This window comes from Nyctereutes procyonoides, unplaced genomic scaffold (assembly GCF_905146905.1).
Source record: "Nyctereutes procyonoides isolate TBG_1078 unplaced genomic scaffold, NYPRO_anot_genome, whole genome shotgun sequence".
Taxonomy (NCBI): domain Eukaryota; kingdom Metazoa; phylum Chordata; class Mammalia; order Carnivora; family Canidae; genus Nyctereutes; species Nyctereutes procyonoides.
Genome location: NW_026575020.1, coordinates 56,174,129 through 56,191,631, shown reverse-complemented (window position 1 = coordinate 56,191,631; position 17,503 = coordinate 56,174,129). Strand labels below are relative to the sequence as shown.

The following is a 17,503-nucleotide window of genomic DNA, read 5'->3' as shown; positions in this document are numbered from 1 at the left end:
GCTGGCATTTCTTATTGAGAACTGCAGCAGAGTGGCTGGTGACGGGGTGAGCTCTGGGGACCGGGGAGAGGCAAGTGCCCTGGAAACTAGAGCGCCACCATGGCAAACTGTTACCACACAGCCTTGGACCACAGGCTTTGGGGCTGCCGGGCCCGTGGAACCCCTGCTCTCACATAGCAGCTGCAAGCTGCAAACTTCCAGGTGGTTTCAGAGAGGCCTGTGCCCTGGTGGGTAAGAGTGTGGGCTCTGCAGCCTCCATAGGAGGCTGGGAGGGCGGGGGTGGGGGGACAGGATTAACTAGCTGGATGACACTGGACAGATTCCTTAACCTCTGTTTCCTCATTTCCAAAAGTGTGGATAATAATACGCCCGGTCTTCTTGGGTCATTGCAAGGATTATATTAGGGATGAATGAGAAGCCCTTCCATAAGAAACCTGAGTCCCTCTCTGGGCCTGCCTCAGACTATCCTCAGGACCTCAGAGGAAGGGAGCCCAAGCCAGGGCAAGGAGCCTCTTTGCCCTCCAGCCTGCCCCAGCCCTGCCTTGCTTCAGGAGCCCCACCACCAGGGTCTGGGGCAAAGGGAGGCCAGGCAGGTCCAGGGACTCAAAGGGAGGAGTCTACCTTCTTGATGACTGCTTTTTCCCATTTTTCTTCTTGCTGCTACTGCTGCTTCCACCACAGCATGCTTTGTGGGTAAGAGGCCAGCCGGGACTTGAACTGAAATAGAAAACCAGATTGGCACTTCCTCCCATCCCAAGGCAGGGTCTTGCATTGCAGAATGGATATTCCAGAGCACACCCTCTCCCTTAGAAGTCCTCCGGCACTACAGTGCCAGCATGACCACCACTTCACCACACGCCCTTCCCTTAAAACTAACAAAGCCTTGCGCCATGGCCCGGACCACAGCAGGCTCGAGACAGGAGCTGATGAGAGGCCACCCGCCTTCTGTGTACCCTCCATGGAGCTCTGCTCCCTCATGGCCAGGCCTTGCAGAGCCTGCCTTGTTCCCAGCCCAGCCCTCTACCTTCCAAGGCTTGCAGCCCTGCCCTACCTGCCTCTGCCAGCTGATCCCAGTCCCTGGGGCCGAGCTCCGCCTGACCGGGTGAAGACTTACTTCAGAGGCTCTTCCTTTCTAAACAGAAAAGCATGGGAGTCAGCGGATTGAAAGGGACGTCCTTCCCGTGTTTCCCGATTTCTTCCCTTTGCCCCATGCCTAGAGAGGCACCCCACTACTGAGGGGTAGGAGCAGCCAGGAAATCAGCTGGAATTTGTGACTGTGGAATTGCAGAGCAGAAATGTCATGCCTACTGCTCCCCAGACCAGCCCTTCACAACAGCCACCCGAAGCAGGAGGTGTTGGATGTTAGGCTGATTTTTCCAGTTAACTGGGTCCCTGGGAGTTAACAGGCAACTGCTTCCTTCTGGCTAGACCCCACGAGGCTGGGCCAGATGGTCCAGACTCAGCTTTTTTCTCCTGACAGGGAGGGTCCAGGCCCATTTCATGTAGAGGAGACCGACTACCTGAAGTCAGTTGCCATCAGCCACAACTAGGATGGATGACCTCGAGTGAATAACTGACGCCTCCCGCCTCCCCGCCTCCCCGTCCCTCAGTTTCCTCCCCCATTAACAAGAGATAGAAACACTTGTCTTGCCAACCCTCTGGGGATGTTACAACTTCCAAGTGAGTTAATGTTTAAGAGACCTCAAGGGAAGAATAGAACACTGATCAAGAGCCAGGTAACAACAGGAGAATAGCTAGCCAGCATTTATTAAACAGCTGTTTCGTGCCAAGTGCTTTAGGATGATCTCAATTTGAACCTCACAAACACCCCACACCATTCTGTTATTAATCCCAGTTTATATACAAATAGAAAGATCACATAGCTTTCCCAGAGGCTCTCGGTCAGGAAGCAGGGAGTCAGGATGTGGACTCTGGCTGTCCGCCTCCAGACCCAAACTCAACAGGGAGGACCAGTCATTCAAGGGCCTGCTCTGCGTGAGGCCCAGTGCTCATCATTTCACCTATGTCAGCCCATTTCACCAGCAGGCGTACTTGGGTAGTATCATGACCATCTCAGCTAGCCTAGATTGTCAAGGAAGGGCGGCCCAGAAATGCCTGTTTCGGGCACATGCCCAGGGCTGCCCTCCTGACATTCAGAGCTTGGAGGAATCCCAGCACCGAGGAGGAATTTGGGGCCGCATACGGAGACATATTCCCATTCTCATGGCTCGCCAGTCTCCACATGGCTGAGGGGCACCCAGGCGGGTCCTACACACCCAGAGCGCAGGTGGGGTGCCCCAGCAGGCAGGCAGGCTCACTGGCTCAGCCATCTGAGCGCTGTGGGGAGACTCCCTCCAGCCACAGGCCCCGGAGCCCAAGGGCATCATGTGCTTTGTCCCACTAGAGTCGAGAGAAGGCTAGTAGACCTTTTGCAGGAGAGAATGTCCCTTCACACAGGACTCCCCCACTAGGTGGGTCCGAGGGCACAAAAGAACACGCACGACGGTATGTTCTTAATAAATGGATGTTGATTTTTCCGTGGTTTGTTGGGCATAGGAGCCCCTAACATCAAAGGACACTGGTCACCCAGGGAAGGAAGAATCCAGAAGTTCCCCAAACTTCCCCCCTTGTGTTGGCCACATGGCTTCCGCCTAGGGAAGAGTTAACTTTCGGCCGCTGGAGACAGCGACCTGCCCGCAGGAGCGGCCCAGCCAATGGCAGGCGGTGCCGATGACGTCATGCCGCTCCTGCGCCTCCTATTGGGGGCCGGTGGGCGAATCCCGCCGGCCGCCGGGGCAGGGGAGCGGCTGAGGCGGAGCGGGGGCCGCGGGGAGGGGGAAGGGCAGCGAGCCGGCCGCGCGGAGTTGCTCCTGCCCCATCCTCTGCGGGCCCCCCGCGCCTTCCGATGGGACCCGGGGGACCACCCCGCTCTCGGGCAAAGCAGAGCAGCTGCGGTGCAGAGGACAGGCCGGGGCGCCCAGTGCCGCGGGGGAGCACAGACACCGAGGCTGCCCACCGGGCACACGGGGACCGGGTGGCTGGGGCGAGGGGCCCCGGCGCGCTGGCTCGGGTGCACTCATGTGCCTGCCAGGGACGGTCGGGGCGGCCAGGGCAGCCGCTTCCTCGACGCACCCTGCCGCCCCCAGCCCAGACTCTCTGCCTTACCTGCCCGAGGACTGGAGGTCTCTCTCCGACCTGCTGCCCACGACTGCCCCGTCTGCTTCGCTGGGCTCCCTGTGGGCGGGAGGAAGAGGCTGGAAGAGCTGTGGGAACCCCCCGGGCCCAGACCCCCCTGTCCTGGCCGTGTTGGGCTGGGGGACCGGGGACTCCAGCCAGAGTCTCGGAGCACCTGCGAGCCCCCGCCCCCCGCGTGCTCTGATGGGAAACCTCTCTGGACCTCCCTGCAAATCCTCCCCGCCCTCCAGCCTCCCAGGAGGTCCAGGCAGCCCCTGCACCACCCTTCACCCCCTAGGTTCTCCTCTCTCCCCACCCCTGCCCATGGCCCCATCAGCTTCTCACGGTTGGACCCGGTTGGCGAACCGGCGGCGCCAGAGCATGGCCAAGGTGCTGAGTAGGAAGAGGGTGGTGCACATGGCTCAGCTGCCCCATCCCCTCCCGGACAGAGTCTGCAGGAAAAAGGCCAAAATGGCCCTGCCGGCTACTCTCACAAGCCACTGCTGCCCATCCTGAGGTTCCTGCTGCCACTGGATTAGGAGGCTCAAGCTGATTAGTGGGGTCAGCCGACCCGACCTTGTGCAGACTGATTAACCTCACTGGGCCCAAGTTGTCGCCTGTGGTGGCAGGGTAAATCAAGCTGTCCGTTCTGGATACAGATGTGACTAGGACCTGGGCCTAACCCTCAAGGGGCTTCTAGTCTAGACACTTGAGCTGGCAAGTCACATTAATGACCACAGTAGAGCGACTTGGGTGATGGGAGTCACCCGCAGAGCACTTTCGGAGTTGCATGTGTCAGGGAATGCTTGGGAGAGGAGCTGGGGACATTGGAATTTGCAGGTGTTCGAGGAAGGTTACCTCCCCACCCCCCCAACAGAAGACTCTTCCGGGGCTGCTGACACGAAAGCACAGAGCATGTTCCAGCAACTGGAAGTTGAGTGTTGGCAGAACAATGATGTCATGGAGAGCCATGGGGAGGGGAGGAAGAATATTAGATGATGAAGCCAGAAAGACAAGGGAGGCCAGGGAGTGGAGGGCCGGCTGAGCGGTTGCGTTCTCCCCTCTGGACAGTCCTCCCCAAATGTTACTGATTTCCATAGCCCCTTCCATAAAAGACTGGATTTAAGTGTGCACTCATGAAATAAGTATATGCATCTGCTCATACGTTAGATCTTCCACTTCTGTGCGAATACAGTCCTGCATAATAAACACACATAAGACTTGTAAAAGATGAGATAAAGCTAAATAGAAATACTAAATAGAAATAGCGAATACTTGCTTTCCCAGTGCAAAGCTTCTGAGCAGCCACTTGGAAGGGCACCGCATCGGGTGTCCTGTCAGGGGGGTTCAGTGAGGTGGCCCAGGCAGCATGTGGAGCACACAGGGGTCTGAGCATCCAGCCTCCTCCAGCCCTCTCCAAAAACCCCAGAGGTCTGCACTGGATTTTCCTTCCCTCCAAGGAGATGGAAGCCGTGTCAAGGGGTCTCCTGCCCAGGCTCCCAGGGAGGGCCAGAGCTGGGGCTGCACCTGGGCTCTCTACTTTGAAAAACGATTTTTAAAATACATAAGCCAAAGCGGAAGAGGTGAGCCGACCTCTTCTCGCACTTGCAGAGGGACACCAAGTCTTGAGAAGGGCGGGGTCGCGAGGGAGCAATGGGGAGAAGTGGACACTGGCATCAGGTTTGGGCTGGGAGTCAGAGGTGCCACCTGACCGCCCCGGGTCTGAACAGTTGCTTGCAGCAGGGGGGATCCTGTGGCTCTGAGCTCCAGCCCCCACCTCTGGCCCAGCGGCCCTCACACCTCGCTGAGCAGGGCCACCAGGCCGAGAATTTGTCTCCCCCATTCCCAGAACCTCAGCCATCGTAGCTGAGATGTCTCCAGGGCCTGGGCCTCCCCAAGATTTTTGACACCTTCCCCCCAGGACTTCTTTTTGCCCTGCCGGCTGCCTGGCCTGCGGACTTTCCTCCACCAGGGTCGGGATTCTGGGCAGCGCCTGTTTTTTTGCCTGCCTGTGTCATTAATAAGGCACCCAGGGACTTTTTTCCGACGCCCTGTGCACGTACGGGGGGGGGGGGGTGCGCTGGCCGGAAGGAAGGGGGGCCCAGGCCTCTGGCGCTGAAGTTCGACCGCCGGCCCCCATCCCCGCGGCGGCGGATTCCAGGACGGAATTGGAGCCGGGAGGCGCCCCCGGTCCCGAAGCCCCGGAGCCTGGGGTGCGGAGCTCCGGGAGCGGCGCAGGGGAGGGGCCGGGAGCGAGCGCGAGCTCAGCCGGGACCCCGCGCCGCCGGAGGGGCTGCGTCCGCCCCCTCGGGCGGCGTCGGCCGCAGACGCCTGGGAGTGTTTCACTTTGAGTCGGTTCCCCGCCGCGTGCACGGTGCGCTCCGGCACAGCGCCCGACCCCGCCCGCCGCGCAGCCCGACCCCGCGCCCCCGAGCCGCGCCCGCCCGCCCGCCGGGGCGCACTCCTGCACGGCCCGCGCGGCCCCGCGCCGCGCGCCCGCCCCCTCCCCCGGGGCCCCCGCGCTCCCACCACACCTACGCCCCACCCCGCCCGGCGGTCAAGGTCCGCGGTGGCCCGCGGGCGCCGGCCGCGTCGCCCCCACCCCGCCCAGCCTTCACCTTGCGGGAGCTGGCTCAGCGACGCGGGGCCGGGGGTTTGGAGCGGCTTTATTTTTTTTAACATTTTTCCAGCAGACCACATCCCCGCCCCCCGCTCGCGGTCCCCCGCCCCCCGCACATATACCCTGCACACACACACACACACACACACACACACACACACACACCCGGCGCGCACAGACAGACACGCTCCCTCCCTCCGGCGCGCTCTACCCCTCGCTCGCCAGCCCGCCCGCCGCGCACGCAGCCGGCCCGGCTCCCCGCGCCCGCGCCCCGCGCCCGCGCCCCGCCGCCGCCGAGCCAAGCCGGGCTGGGCTCGGAGCTGCTCATGGAGAAAGTGCCGGGCGAGATGGAGATTGAGCGCAGGGAGCGGAGCGAGGAGCTGTCCGAGGCGGAGAGGAAGGCGGTGCAGGCTACGTGGGCCCGGCTCTATGCCAACTGCGAGGACGTGGGGGTGGCCATCCTGGTGAGGTAGGTGTCACTCCGGCCGGCGGAGCCCGGGGGAGGGAGGACGGCAGCGGCTCGGGCAGGGGCGGGTTCGGCCGGGTCCGAGCTCGAGCTCCGGCGCCACCTCTCCAGCTGAAACTGGGGCCGGGCCTGCCCGGGGTGCAGGCAGCGTGGGGCGCCTTGCGGTGGGCGAAGCCCTGGCTGAGCCCGTCCTGGCTCTGGGCGGTGGGGTACGAACTAGGAGCCAGACGCAGAAGGAGGGCACCTCTGTCCCCCTCCTCTGGCCGGGGCCTCAGAACTCCTGGCTCCCTCAGGCGTGCCTTCCTCCCCGGCGACCCCAACCACCCAACCCAGCCGCCACACACATTTTACCAACCCTTCAGTTGGGGGCGCCCCATTTCAGAGGCGGGAAGACTGAGGCTCCGCCAAGCAGAGAGACAAAGAGGAGTGGACCCCTGTGCAGCTCGGCCCCTTTCTGTGTTCAAAGCCTCTGGGAAGGACAGAGCAAAGGGCCAGAGAATAGAGGTCAGAAGCAGTAGGTCACTGGGGTCCTCCTTTCCCAGCTGGCTCCTTCCTGCCCCGGGAGAGTAGGCCAGCAGGGAGTTCCCAGGTGAGGCCCAGGTGAGTGGAGAAGCAGCCGGTCCCTAGGGTACAATGCCTGCTGAGCATGGTGGAGGGAAAGCAAGAAGCGTCAGGAGTCAGGGCTCCACCCTGGAACCGCCACTTGAGGAGGAAAGGCCGTGTGTGTTGGGCTCGGGGGGTTACTCAGGTACCACATGCCCCCAAAGTGACACTTATTTACACATCTGCACATACCTGGTGGACACATACCATTCCTCTGTACTCCACGTCCCCAACCCCCACGAGCTAGTAACTGATTAGAGCCACAGATTGATGCTCTCTTCCCACACACGCGGGTCCCTGGGGCCCCAGACCTGCACTCACCCCCAACCCCCTGTCAGCGGCAGCAGCCGGATCTCAGACCACCGAGCAGGGCAGCCTGCTTATCTGGAGATGGGGTGAAGCCTCTTGCTTGTGGAAAGGAGAGTTGAAATGCATGCCTGCCTCCCAGTCCCAAGCCCCGGCTCTGGCTTCTCTGTCTCCCTGACTCTCTCTCCCTTCTGCCTCCCCCAAGCCTGGGACCTACCCGGCTCCGTAGCGATATGCCCTGATTCCAACTTGGAAACAGATTTTGGAGGAAAAAGAGCAAGAAGCACTCGAGAGTTTGAGGAGGATTCCAGAGGAAGGCTGCTATTTGGGCAGCCCCAAGACCCAGAAACATGGGGGCGGGGTGGGGAAGCTCCGAGGGGATTTCAGATGCCGAAGCCATCAGACATTCTGAGACACAGACCCTCACGTGGGAGCACCCACACGAGCACACGGTAGGTAGTGGCGTTACAGATGCGCCAGACACAGCCCTGGGGGGGGGGGTGGCTCTCAGCCATGCGTGCTGTGTGTCGGCGCCCGAGAGCCCACCAGGCCTCAGGATGCACCGGGTGAGCACATGGGTCACCAAAAGGAAAGGAGGCGGAGTCCACAGGGCCTTGGAGATTTTGTCTGGACACTCTGCCATTTGCCAGGGAGGGTGAGGAGGTGATGTGTCCAAGATCCAGCTCCTAGGATACCACCCAACCTCCCCCAGGAGTGGGGGGTGCAGAGGAAAGACCTGAACACTGTGGCCAGGGCTGTTTCTGGAGAGTCTGACATCTTGACAAGGTCTTTCCCTATATATGCCCCTGCTTGCACGGTTCCCCATTCCTGACTCTTAGGGAGGCTCAGTTTGGGCAGGTGGGGGTGGTGGCATCTACCCCTATGCTCTGTGCTCAGTGAGAGGCCCACAATTAATCCAGAAGGCCTGAGACAGCAGTGAGGTCCAGCCGGCTGGTCAGCCCAGGCCACATTCCACCAGACCCACCTCTGTGTTGGTCGGAGCCCAGCGCTGGCCCAGCTCCTCCCTGCCAGACCCGAGCCCCACCAGCCTGCTCCCTCTGGGTCTCCTCCTGCTCTCTGCCCCCCAACCTGCCAGGTGGGGGAGAAGATTGGTTAAAGGGGCTAGAGGGCAAGATTGATAAGCCTCTCCGGTGTCCCAAAGGCCCCTCCCCAGATCCTGTGCCCCCCAACTTTTATCACACACACCTCCCCAACTTCACACACATCCACAAGGACAGGCGCAAGTGAGAGCCTGAGACACTGAGTCCTCTGGCCCATCACTCTCAGGTCCTCCCTCCCTGCTGGGCTAAGGCCAGCTGCACCCCCACGCCCTACCCCCCCACCCCAGCCCCAGGAGTCCACAGCCAGGAAGGGGGTGGCAGTGCTGGTGGTGGTGGAAAAGCTGTCTTGGGGTCGGAGCCAGACCCCACACCTGCACTCCAGTGGAGAGGGAACACCCATGCTCTAGGAAGACTCCCCTCCCGGTTGTAACTCTGCCACCTTCCCCCCTCACACTCAAGACAAGCCTATTTCAGGCTCTGTTGGAAGCCCAGATGCCTCTGGGAGCTGAGAAACTCCCCAAGGCTGGCTGCTGAGGCTTCTCCTCTGTAGGCAGCGCAGCACAGCACAGGCCCGGACCTGGAGGGTCGGGAGTGCTGGGGCTGGGGACAGAAACCAGAAAGAGGGAGCGGAGCACGTGGCCCCCAGACTCCCCTGGTGCAGCAGAGGGGCTCCCTGGGACTGTCATTCCTCAGGGCCATAATGGCCCTGGGTGTCGAGGCAGGAGACCCGTTGGGCCCCAGGCCCCCATCTCCCTGGCACAGCAGTCTCTCCGAGGCAGGATTCGGAAGCCATCAAGGCAGGGGATGTCTGTCTGTCTTCCTGGCCCTGCCACCCACTTTGCTGGGCAACCCTGGGCATAGATTCCTAAAACAGAACGCGGAGATAAAAACAGTGCCAAACTCAGGAGGCTAGTGCAGGATTAATGACACAATCTAGTAAGTGCTCAGTAAGTCTTCCTTGTTAGCTCCTCATCAGTAAAATGGATATAACAATGCTTGCTTGGTTGTGGCAATTATTTTTTTTAAGATTTTATTTATTTATTCATGAAAGACACAGAGAGAGAAGCAGAGACACAGGCAGAGGGAGAAGCAGGCTCCACGCAGGGAGCCCGATGTGGCACTCGATCCTCGATCCTGGGATCACGGCCCAAGACAAAGGCAGACGCTCAACCGCTGAGCCGCCCAGGCATCCCCGGTTGTGGCAATTAAGTGAAATAACAGGTGGAGATGTTTTGCACATTGGAACGCACCAGGCAAACAGCGATCATTATTTTTATTGCAATGTGAAGTGCCCAAAGTCTAAGATAATATTCATTTAGGTCCAGATTGGGTTCTTTACATTTGTCCTTCATATCGTGCGTCTCCAGAAAAATCCAACGTATTTTCAGACTCATTGCCTCATTTGTCCTCACTGGTGTATCTGTGAACTATCGAGTGGGAGGAACTCCTCTCACACTTTTGCAGAGGGGAGGTTGTGAAGTGGTTTGCCCAAGGTCACCCTTGGTCTCCACATGGACTGCGTCCTCGCCACTCCCCCGCCAGCAGCAGCTTTGTCGCCTGACGGGATGGACTGGGCCAGAAGCTCTCTCTGCATCTGTTCCAGCTCTCTGGCCAAAGGGCTGATTTGGCAAATTATCAGTTTTCTCCGATCGCAAATGAGGATACTCCAGAGGTGTGAGAGAACCTAACAAAACAGGCCCAAGACATTCCGTACATTTTCTGAAGTTCTTTTTTTTTTAAATTTATTTATGATAGTTACACACACACACACAGAGAGAGAGAGAGGCAGAGACATAGGCAGAGGGAGAAGCAGGCTCCATGCACTGGGAGCCCAATGTGGGACTCGATCCTGGGTCTCCAGGATCGCGCCCTGGGCCAAAGGCAGGCGCCAAACCGCTGTGCCACCCAGGGATCCCCCCGTTTTCTGAAGTTCTGATCGAGTGTGTGTGAGTGTGTACCTGTACCTCCTGCAACGCCCAGCTCTGCCAGGGAGAGAGAACGCAAAGGGCATCCGTGTCATCTTGCGGACCTAGGGCCCTGGGCTGAGGGGATGGGTCACAGCAGGTGTGAGACCCAGGCCCTGCCCTTGGGTCGTGGGACCCAGTCCAACAGGCAGGAAGGGAAGAAGCGGTAAAAGGTGGCGGGAACCCCTAATGGCCTTAAAGGGACAGCCTGGGCACAGCGGGGTAGGAGGGGCAAGTCCAACGCAAGAAAGAGTGGGAAGGAAGGCTGGCCTCCCCGAGGAGTGTTTTACCATCAGTGACTGGGCTGGAGGAAGGTGGCTGAGTTGGGACAGTTTGTAGGAAGCCTGAGATCCCAGGTTAAGGATTTTGACTTTGTCCAGTAGATAGTGGGGCGCCACTGAATGTGAGCATGAAAGTGACCTAATGAAAGTGATATTTGGGGGGAATTAGGCCATTTCAGGTAAAGTGGAGAGGGAAGGAGAGCGCTAAAATGACCTGGGGTCTGCCCCAGGACGTGCACGGGCTTCTTGGAGAAGCGAGATGTACAGATGTGAAGTAATGACGGACTCACACCAGGAGGGTAAGACCAGTCCGGAGCTGTAATTAAATCAGCCCATCAATAAGCGCAGCAGGCAGAGGAGGGAAGCAGGTAGGGAGGGGGGAACAGACGGAGCTGGCGGGAGAACTGTCCCGTGTTTCTTCCCTCCGTGACTGGGTGACCTGAGCCAAGTCACTCGGGCTTTACTTTTTGCAAAGAGAGCTCTACCTTGATCACGACCCACTGGCATTGACTGAGCACCCGGTGTTCACACTGTGCTGAGGACTCCACACGCGGTTTCCCAGTGCATCCTCATGGCAAGCTAGGAACAACCATGCCCGTTGCATGGACGAGGACACAGAGACTCAGAGAAGTGCCACTTATCCGAGGTCACGCTGGCCCCGGGGCCCAGAACTAGAGCTCTGGCCCTCTCTGCTGTGCCTGGAGCAGGCCTTGAGGGTGGGTGGGGCTGGGAAAGGAGGCCACAGCAAGAAAGACAGAAGCCTGGGAGACAGGGCTGACAGTCTGTGCAAGTCTGGCCCACAGATATGGCCAGGACCCGGGTCGGGGCGGCCGTGCCAGCTCGGCCAGAGGGAGGGTCTGTGTCTGGGGCCCGCTACACACGGTGGTGAAAGAGTTACTGGTCCTGCCTCTCCTACCCCGCACCTCCACCACCCTGGCACCTTGGGGTGGGCTCCCTGGTCACCCCAGCCACCTTGGGTGGGTCCCCCGTCACCTCGACCACCCAGCCATCTCGAGGTGGGCTTCCCCTGTCACCCCAGCCACCTCGGGGTGGGCTCCCCCCATCACCCCGGCCACCTTGGGGTGGGCTCCCCACATCACCCTGGCCACCTCGGTGTGGGCTCCCCCCATTACCCCAGCCACCTCAGGGTGGGCTCCCCCCATCACCCTGGCCTTCTTGAAGTGGACTCCCCCATCACCCAAGCCACCTTGGGGTGGCTCCCCACGTCACCCTGGCCACCTCAAGGTGGGGCCCAGGCAGCCCCGACTTGAGCACCCCCGCCCTCCCGCCAGGTTCTTTGTGAACTTTCCATCGGCCAAGCAGTACTTCAGCCAGTTCAAGCACATGACGGAGCCCCTGGAAATGGAGCGGAGCCCCCAGCTGCGGAAACACGCCTGCCGGGTCATGGGGGCCCTCAACACTGTCGTGGAGAACCTACACGACCCGGAGAAGGTGTCCTCTGTGCTCGCCCTTGTGGGCAAAGCCCACGCCCTCAAGCACAAGGTGGAGCCCGTGTACTTCAAGGTAGGTGGCTGTGCCCAATCCTCCACCCGCCCTGCTCTGGGAGCACCACTGGGGAACAGAGGGGACCACTGGGCAGCCCAGCCTCTCCCCCCTAACCCCCACGTGGTTGTGACAGGGAGGGGGCTGCAGGATCGGGTGGGGGCTGGGTCTCAAAGTTGCCAGGCTGTCCTGTTGTGAACGATCCCCTTGGCCAAACCCTGTCCAGAAGGGGTGCTGGGGGCCTTGGGGGCTTCGGGGGTGAGGAGGCAGGGCAACCAGGTGTTTACTTCTCCCTCCTCCCTTTGCCCCCAGATCCTCTCTGGGGTGATTCTGGAGGTGATCGCCGAGGAATTTGCCAATGACTTCCCACCTGAGACGCAGAGAGCCTGGGCCAAGCTGCGTGGCCTCATCTACAGCCATGTGACCGCTGCCTACAAGGAAGTGGGCTGGGTACAGCAGGTCCCCAACACCACCACGTGAGGAGGGGTGAGGGTGGGCCGGACAGCCTCCCCGCCATCCTCCCCCGCCCCCCGGTCTCCCATCTCTGCTGGGGCACAGGAGCTGACTGCTGGGGCAGGAACTCTTCGGGAGGCTAGGTCTGGGGTCTGACGCGTAAGAAGAGGCATAATGGGAAAGGGCCGGGCCCCTACTAGATAGAGGCTGCTCCGAGCCATGAGCCCCAAACAGATTCTCCTGGGGTAGAGCCATCCCCTTCCCTAGAACACAAGAGCACTCAGAGCGGCCCAAGACCACAGCCACCCAGGGCAGAGAGGCCCTAAGAGGTTCCTGGCGGGAAGGCTAGCTCATCGGGCCCAGAGGCAGGCCAGGCTAACTCCCAGCCACTTCCTCCCCGGGTACCAATCACATGGGGCTGTTTGTCAGCTAATGCTGACCAGTGCTCCCTCCTGCCTCTGCCTCAGCAGGGTCGGAGCCAGGAGAATCACGAGGGTGTGTGCACACACGTGCACATGCCCAAGCGCACAAGGGGCCTGCGTGGGTGTCGCTACCCCGCACACACCTTCAGGGGTGTTTACTTCCAGGCTGACCCTAGAGGCCAGGTTCCCAGTTCTGGGGTGAGGGCCGCGGAGATGGGCTCGAGGAGGGTGGCCAGCCTCAGGGACTCCAGCGGACTCGGAGCTCGAGGGGAGGGCTGGCCCCCAGACATGGTGGCTGGGAACACTCCGGCCTGCCCAGGCCCCCAAGGGGCAGGCAGCTCTGGGAGCTCAATGGAGGGGCGGAGGCAGGGCTGGAGTAGGAAGGAGAGAGAGGAGCGTAGGCGGGAATGGGAAGCAGGGGTCAGCCAGCGGCTCAGGACACGCGTTGTCGAGAAACATTCCCAGCAGTTTCCCATGGAAAAGGCGCGTCTGCTCCCCGGGCTCCGAGCGGCCCACGGACCTCCTGGACCTCCTGCTCGCAGGCCTCGGGGCCCAGCTCTGGAGGAGGTCCCCCGAGGGCGGCCTTGGGAGGCCGGGCCTCCTGACCTTCCTGCTGCTGGCCACACGGGCCCCAGCTTGCTCCTGCTCCCTTCCCCCACATCGGCACCACCCCAGGAGAGTAGAAATCTCGGGAACTTCTGGCTACAGCCCGGCAAGGAGGCCAGATGTGCACAGCTGGGCCCTGGCCTGCCCCAGATCCCCAGGCGGGGAGGGGGATTTGGACGGGAAGCAGATAGAAGATCTTTACCTGCCGCAGGAGGTGCTGGCAGAGCCGGGGTGACTGCCGGAAGCAGACGGCGGGCCAGGGAGGGTCAGTGGGGGAAGGGGCTTGCCCTCCCAGCCTCCACCCAGGCCGGAGAGGCCGGCTCAGCTGCCAGAGATGAGTTTGTTTACAGCCAGGAGACAAGACTTCCTGCTTCTAGAGAAAAGGGCTTTTTTACAGAGGCCCTAGAGGGACCGGAGAGGGAGAAGGAGAGAGAGCTGGCCAGTCCAAGTCCCCGTGAATCAGAAACACATGGTCCGCGTTTCCCGACACGAAGCCCTGTCCCCTCCCATGTCTTGCCCCGGCTGGACCCTTGGGACTGACGTCTCACCAAACCCCAAACATTAAGAAACCACCAGAATCTCCGTCTGCCCGGTCCTGCTCCTCGTGGAGGGAATGGATGGGCTGCAGCCAGGATTGGCTGAAGCCCTGCCTCCATCGGTCCTGAGCATCTCAAATTTGGGTCTCTCCCCACCCCAGCTGGGAAGTCCTGAGGGTTGTCCCCTCATCCTTTTGCACACTCACCCCCCCTCCAACCCGGCTCTGATCTCCTGAAGGCATGGGTTTGGGCCCCCAGAAGGCGTGTCTCCCTGGGCCCGGGGCCTACACACTCAACCTATAGCCAGGGTCCAAATGGGTTCAGATAGTGGGAGGGAGTCACAGAGCAGAGTTCTAGAAGGCCTCCGTCCAGCTTCTCTTATCAGGGAAGCAGTGGTGGGCCAGACGCCACTGTTTATTGAACTGTCTCTGCTTACGGGTGTGTGTGCATTTTTTTTGTGGGTGGGGGAGTCAGGACGTTGGCGGGGGGGGATGGTGGTGAGCACAAAGGGGCTGCAGGGCTGAGAATGCCTATGGGCAGCAAGAAGGGCACCCAGACAGGCCAACCGGGGAGGACACGGGTCTCAGGATTAATAGAAAAAGAGCTGACGTTGGAAAGGTTCTTTGCAGTTTGTGAAGTAGGTTCACACAGTTGATGTTACTCCATCCTCGGAGAGGTAGTAGGCAAGGCAGATGTTATCCACATGTTGGAGAGAAAGATCTGGGGTTCAGGAGGGCCCCCTGATTGGTCTGAGGTCACGCAGCAGGTTCCTAGCAAAGAGGGAGCTAGAACTTGGGTCTGGTGGGGTACTTTCAGCGGCAGTGTGCTGGGTCCCGGCAGCGAGCGTCCTACCTTGCCCTCCCCTGATCCCTCTCCCCTGACCCCCACGCTCCTTGGCCCCATTCCGTGCCTCTTGTAACCTCTTACCTCCATCTCCTCTCTCGTCCACAGCCCACCGGCCACGCTGCCCTCTTCGGGGCCGTAGGACCCCCTCTCTCCTCCCCCCTCCCAGGCAGCACCTTGAGCAGAAGGCTGAGTTCTGAAGACCCTCCTTGACCCTCCATCTCTGGGTGCCAAGGAAGCTGAAGAATCCCTGACTCGTCTTCCCAGAAAGAGGCAGCCTCTGCTGTGGCCACGGTCCCCACTGGAGCCGCCGGGCGGTGGCGCTGGCTGCCTGGAGGCTGACCCCAGCTCAGCGGCCTGTGGGGCGGGGGACGCCTCCTCCTCCAAGAGCTGGGCCCACTATTCTTAGCTTTTCTACTCTCTGTCAGAGACCTAGCTGGGCAGCTGGCAGGAGTCCGGGGCAGGTCCGAGTCTGTCCAGGAATACACCAGCCCCGTCTCTATCTGCCCGACCAGCATGCAGGTCCCATCACCTATCTAGAGCATCACGCACACTCACCTACCATATATACAGATATATTCTATATACGATCTATATATAAAATATATAAATATATATATACATACATATCTATACTGTGTATCTGCGGGGGCCCAGAGGCACATGTAAAGCCTTGGTTTTGCCCACCTGCGTGTGGGGCAGGGAGGGGTCCTGCTCATGCTTCTAAGCAGAGGACGGAGTGTTCTGGCGGAGATGGGAGTCCCACCTTAGCACAGAGAGGATCTATGCCTGTGGGCAGGGTTGGGGTGACCCAGGGGCCTGAGTGAGCAGGGTTGGGGTGACCCAGCTTGCCGGCAAAGTCCAGCCCATTCTCTGACCAACTCCCCACATTCCTGCTTTCCACTTCTAAGTAAAATGGAATTGGCTTTCCCCACCTCTATCTCCCTGCCCCCAAAAGGATGTGGCCCCTGACTCTCCAGCATGGGCAAGGGCAGACTGAGGGGCTGGCAGTGTGCGACAGGATGACAGCCCTGGGGGAGGGGCCGTGGTCTAGAAACCTCGAATGCCAGCCCCATCTGCCTTTGCTGCTAGGAGCCCAGCGGGAGTGGGGCCCCACGCTGCTGTCAGTGATGACAGGCCAGATGCCTCCATCCCGTCCTGGCGCTCTGTGGGCCGAGGGCTGAGGGCCTTCCCTCCCCGCCCCCCCCCCCCCCCCGCTGCTGGCTGGCAGATGGTCCTGTCCACCCATCTGGGTCAGAGTTGCTGGGGACCCCCCCCTCCATGTGTGCCCCTTGGTCACGTGTGCCATCCTCAAGGATGCCTAGCTACTGTGGCTGCTGTGCCTGTGTCCCCTCCTGTCCCATCCTCGTGCAGCCATGCGTGTAACTGCCTGTCCTTTTGTAGTTTCTGATGTTTGTAACCAGACCCAGCCGTGTCATTAAACAGACTCGCTCTTCCCATGTCTGTGCTACTCGTTCTGTCTTTTCCTGCCAGCTGCCCCTCGCCTCTGCCTCCCCTCCTTCACTCGGGGCTCAGGGCTTTTCTGGAGAGCCACCCCAGGGACCCCTCACTTGTGCCTCAGCCGTAGCTGGCTGAGGCTCCTCTGAGTCCGGGTTTACAACCGGAGCAGACACCCCGACCCGTTTTAATCAGAAGCACAGGGCCGGAGATTGGGCTTTGGAGGGCCAGGAAGGGTGTTTGTGCTTGTTTTTGAAAAGTCATGGGACTTTTCATCTTTTGTTCTGGAAATCTTCTCTTTGGGGGAGGATAAGATGACTGAGGGAGGAATCAGGGGGAGATGTTCAGGAAGAAGGGCTCTGCTGGTCTGATGCTCCAGGGAGAGAGTCAAGGATCGGCCCCCACCTGCCAGACCCGAGCATTGGGCATTCCGCACCGGGAGAGCAACGTTCCTGGAAGTGCCAAGGGCGCTTGAGAAAGGAAGGGTGCTCATACCGCCTGAAATTTCTAGCACCTTCCCCAAGTTCTCAGCTCCCAGACCTCCTTCCCAAGTCCTGTATCCTGCATCCCACAGCCGCAGGCCAGCCCGCCCAGCCCCCACTCACTGAGGGAGGCCACAGCCAAAGCATCAACTCCCTGCTGAGGGACCAGGAGGTCACCACCCCTGGGTGGGCTGCAGGAGAAGCAGGAAGCAGCCTCCGCCCCTTGGGAGGGCTCCTGGCTGCCTGGAAAGATTCAGCTGACTGTACAGGGAAAGTCTTGTCTCCCAGACCACGAACTCCTCGAGTGCAGGCTACGGCTTCATCTCCCGGGCCTGGCACAGCAGAGGTGCTCAGTAGAAATCCAAAGAATAAATGAATACCACTCATAGAGAGTAAGACGAGGACATGAGGCCAAGAGTGAGCTGTGCAAACAAGGCATAAGTGCAGAGTGGAGAGGACGGCATCAGGCAAGGCTCTTCAGGGAAGCGGCGCTGCAGGATAGAGTGCTGGGCTCTGGAGCCAGACTGCCTCCTGATGCTGTGCGACTTCGGGCAAGTCACTCAGCCCTTCTGAGCTGCATGGTCACCTCTAATTTAAAACAGGAGTGAAAGGGCAGCCCAGTTGGCTCAGCAGTTGAGCGCCTGCCTTCCGCCCAGGGCCTGATCCTGGAGCCCCGGGATCGAGTCCCACATCGGCTCCCTGCATGGAGCCTGCTTCTCCCTCTG

General features: G+C 60.4%; 2 protein-coding genes across 2 annotated transcripts; one reads left to right on the top strand and one right to left on the bottom strand.

The window, feature by feature from the left end:
• Nucleotides 1-405: 405 nt before the first annotated feature.
• Nucleotides 406-6,063, bottom strand: PRCD (photoreceptor disc component). Its single transcript, XM_055332946.1, has 5 exons — nt 5,793-6,063; nt 3,520-3,626; nt 3,166-3,234; nt 1,052-1,132; nt 406-717 (listed from the first exon to the last, which is right to left on the bottom strand). The coding sequence occupies exons 2-4, from the start codon at nt 3,591-3,593 to the stop codon at nt 1,111-1,113; spliced, it is 165 nt and encodes a 54-aa protein (XP_055188921.1). The 5' UTR covers nt 3,594-3,626; nt 5,793-6,063; the 3' UTR covers nt 406-717; nt 1,052-1,110.
• A 1-nt stretch (nt 6,064) lies between these two features.
• On the top strand, nt 6,065-17,503 carry CYGB (cytoglobin). Its single transcript, XM_055332945.1, has 4 exons — nt 6,065-6,263; nt 11,768-11,999; nt 12,291-12,454; nt 14,947-17,503. The coding sequence occupies exons 1-4, from the start codon at nt 6,121-6,123 to the stop codon at nt 14,978-14,980; spliced, it is 573 nt and encodes a 190-aa protein (XP_055188920.1). The 5' UTR covers nt 6,065-6,120; the 3' UTR covers nt 14,981-17,503.

Coding starts and splice junctions, on each gene's coding strand:
- PRCD (XM_055332946.1), bottom strand. CDS start 3,593: ATGTGCACCACCCTCTTCCTACTCAGCACCTTGGCCATGCTCTGGCGC. Junction 3,235..3,519: donor TTCGCCAACCGGGTCCAACC/GTGAGAAGCTGA, acceptor TCCCGCCCACAG/GGAGCCCAGCGAAGCAGACG. Junction 1,133..3,165: donor GACCTCCAGTCCTCGGGCAG/GTAAGGCAGAGA, acceptor TTTTCTGTTTAG/AAAGGAAGAGCCTCTGAAGT.
- CYGB (XM_055332945.1), top strand. CDS start 6,121: ATGGAGAAAGTGCCGGGCGAGATGGAGATTGAGCGCAGGGAGCGGAGC. Junction 6,264..11,767: donor GGGGTGGCCATCCTGGTGAG/GTAGGTGTCACT, acceptor CCCTCCCGCCAG/GTTCTTTGTGAACTTTCCAT. Junction 12,455..14,946: donor CAGGTCCCCAACACCACCAC/GTGAGGAGGGGT, acceptor TCTCGTCCACAG/CCCACCGGCCACGCTGCCCT.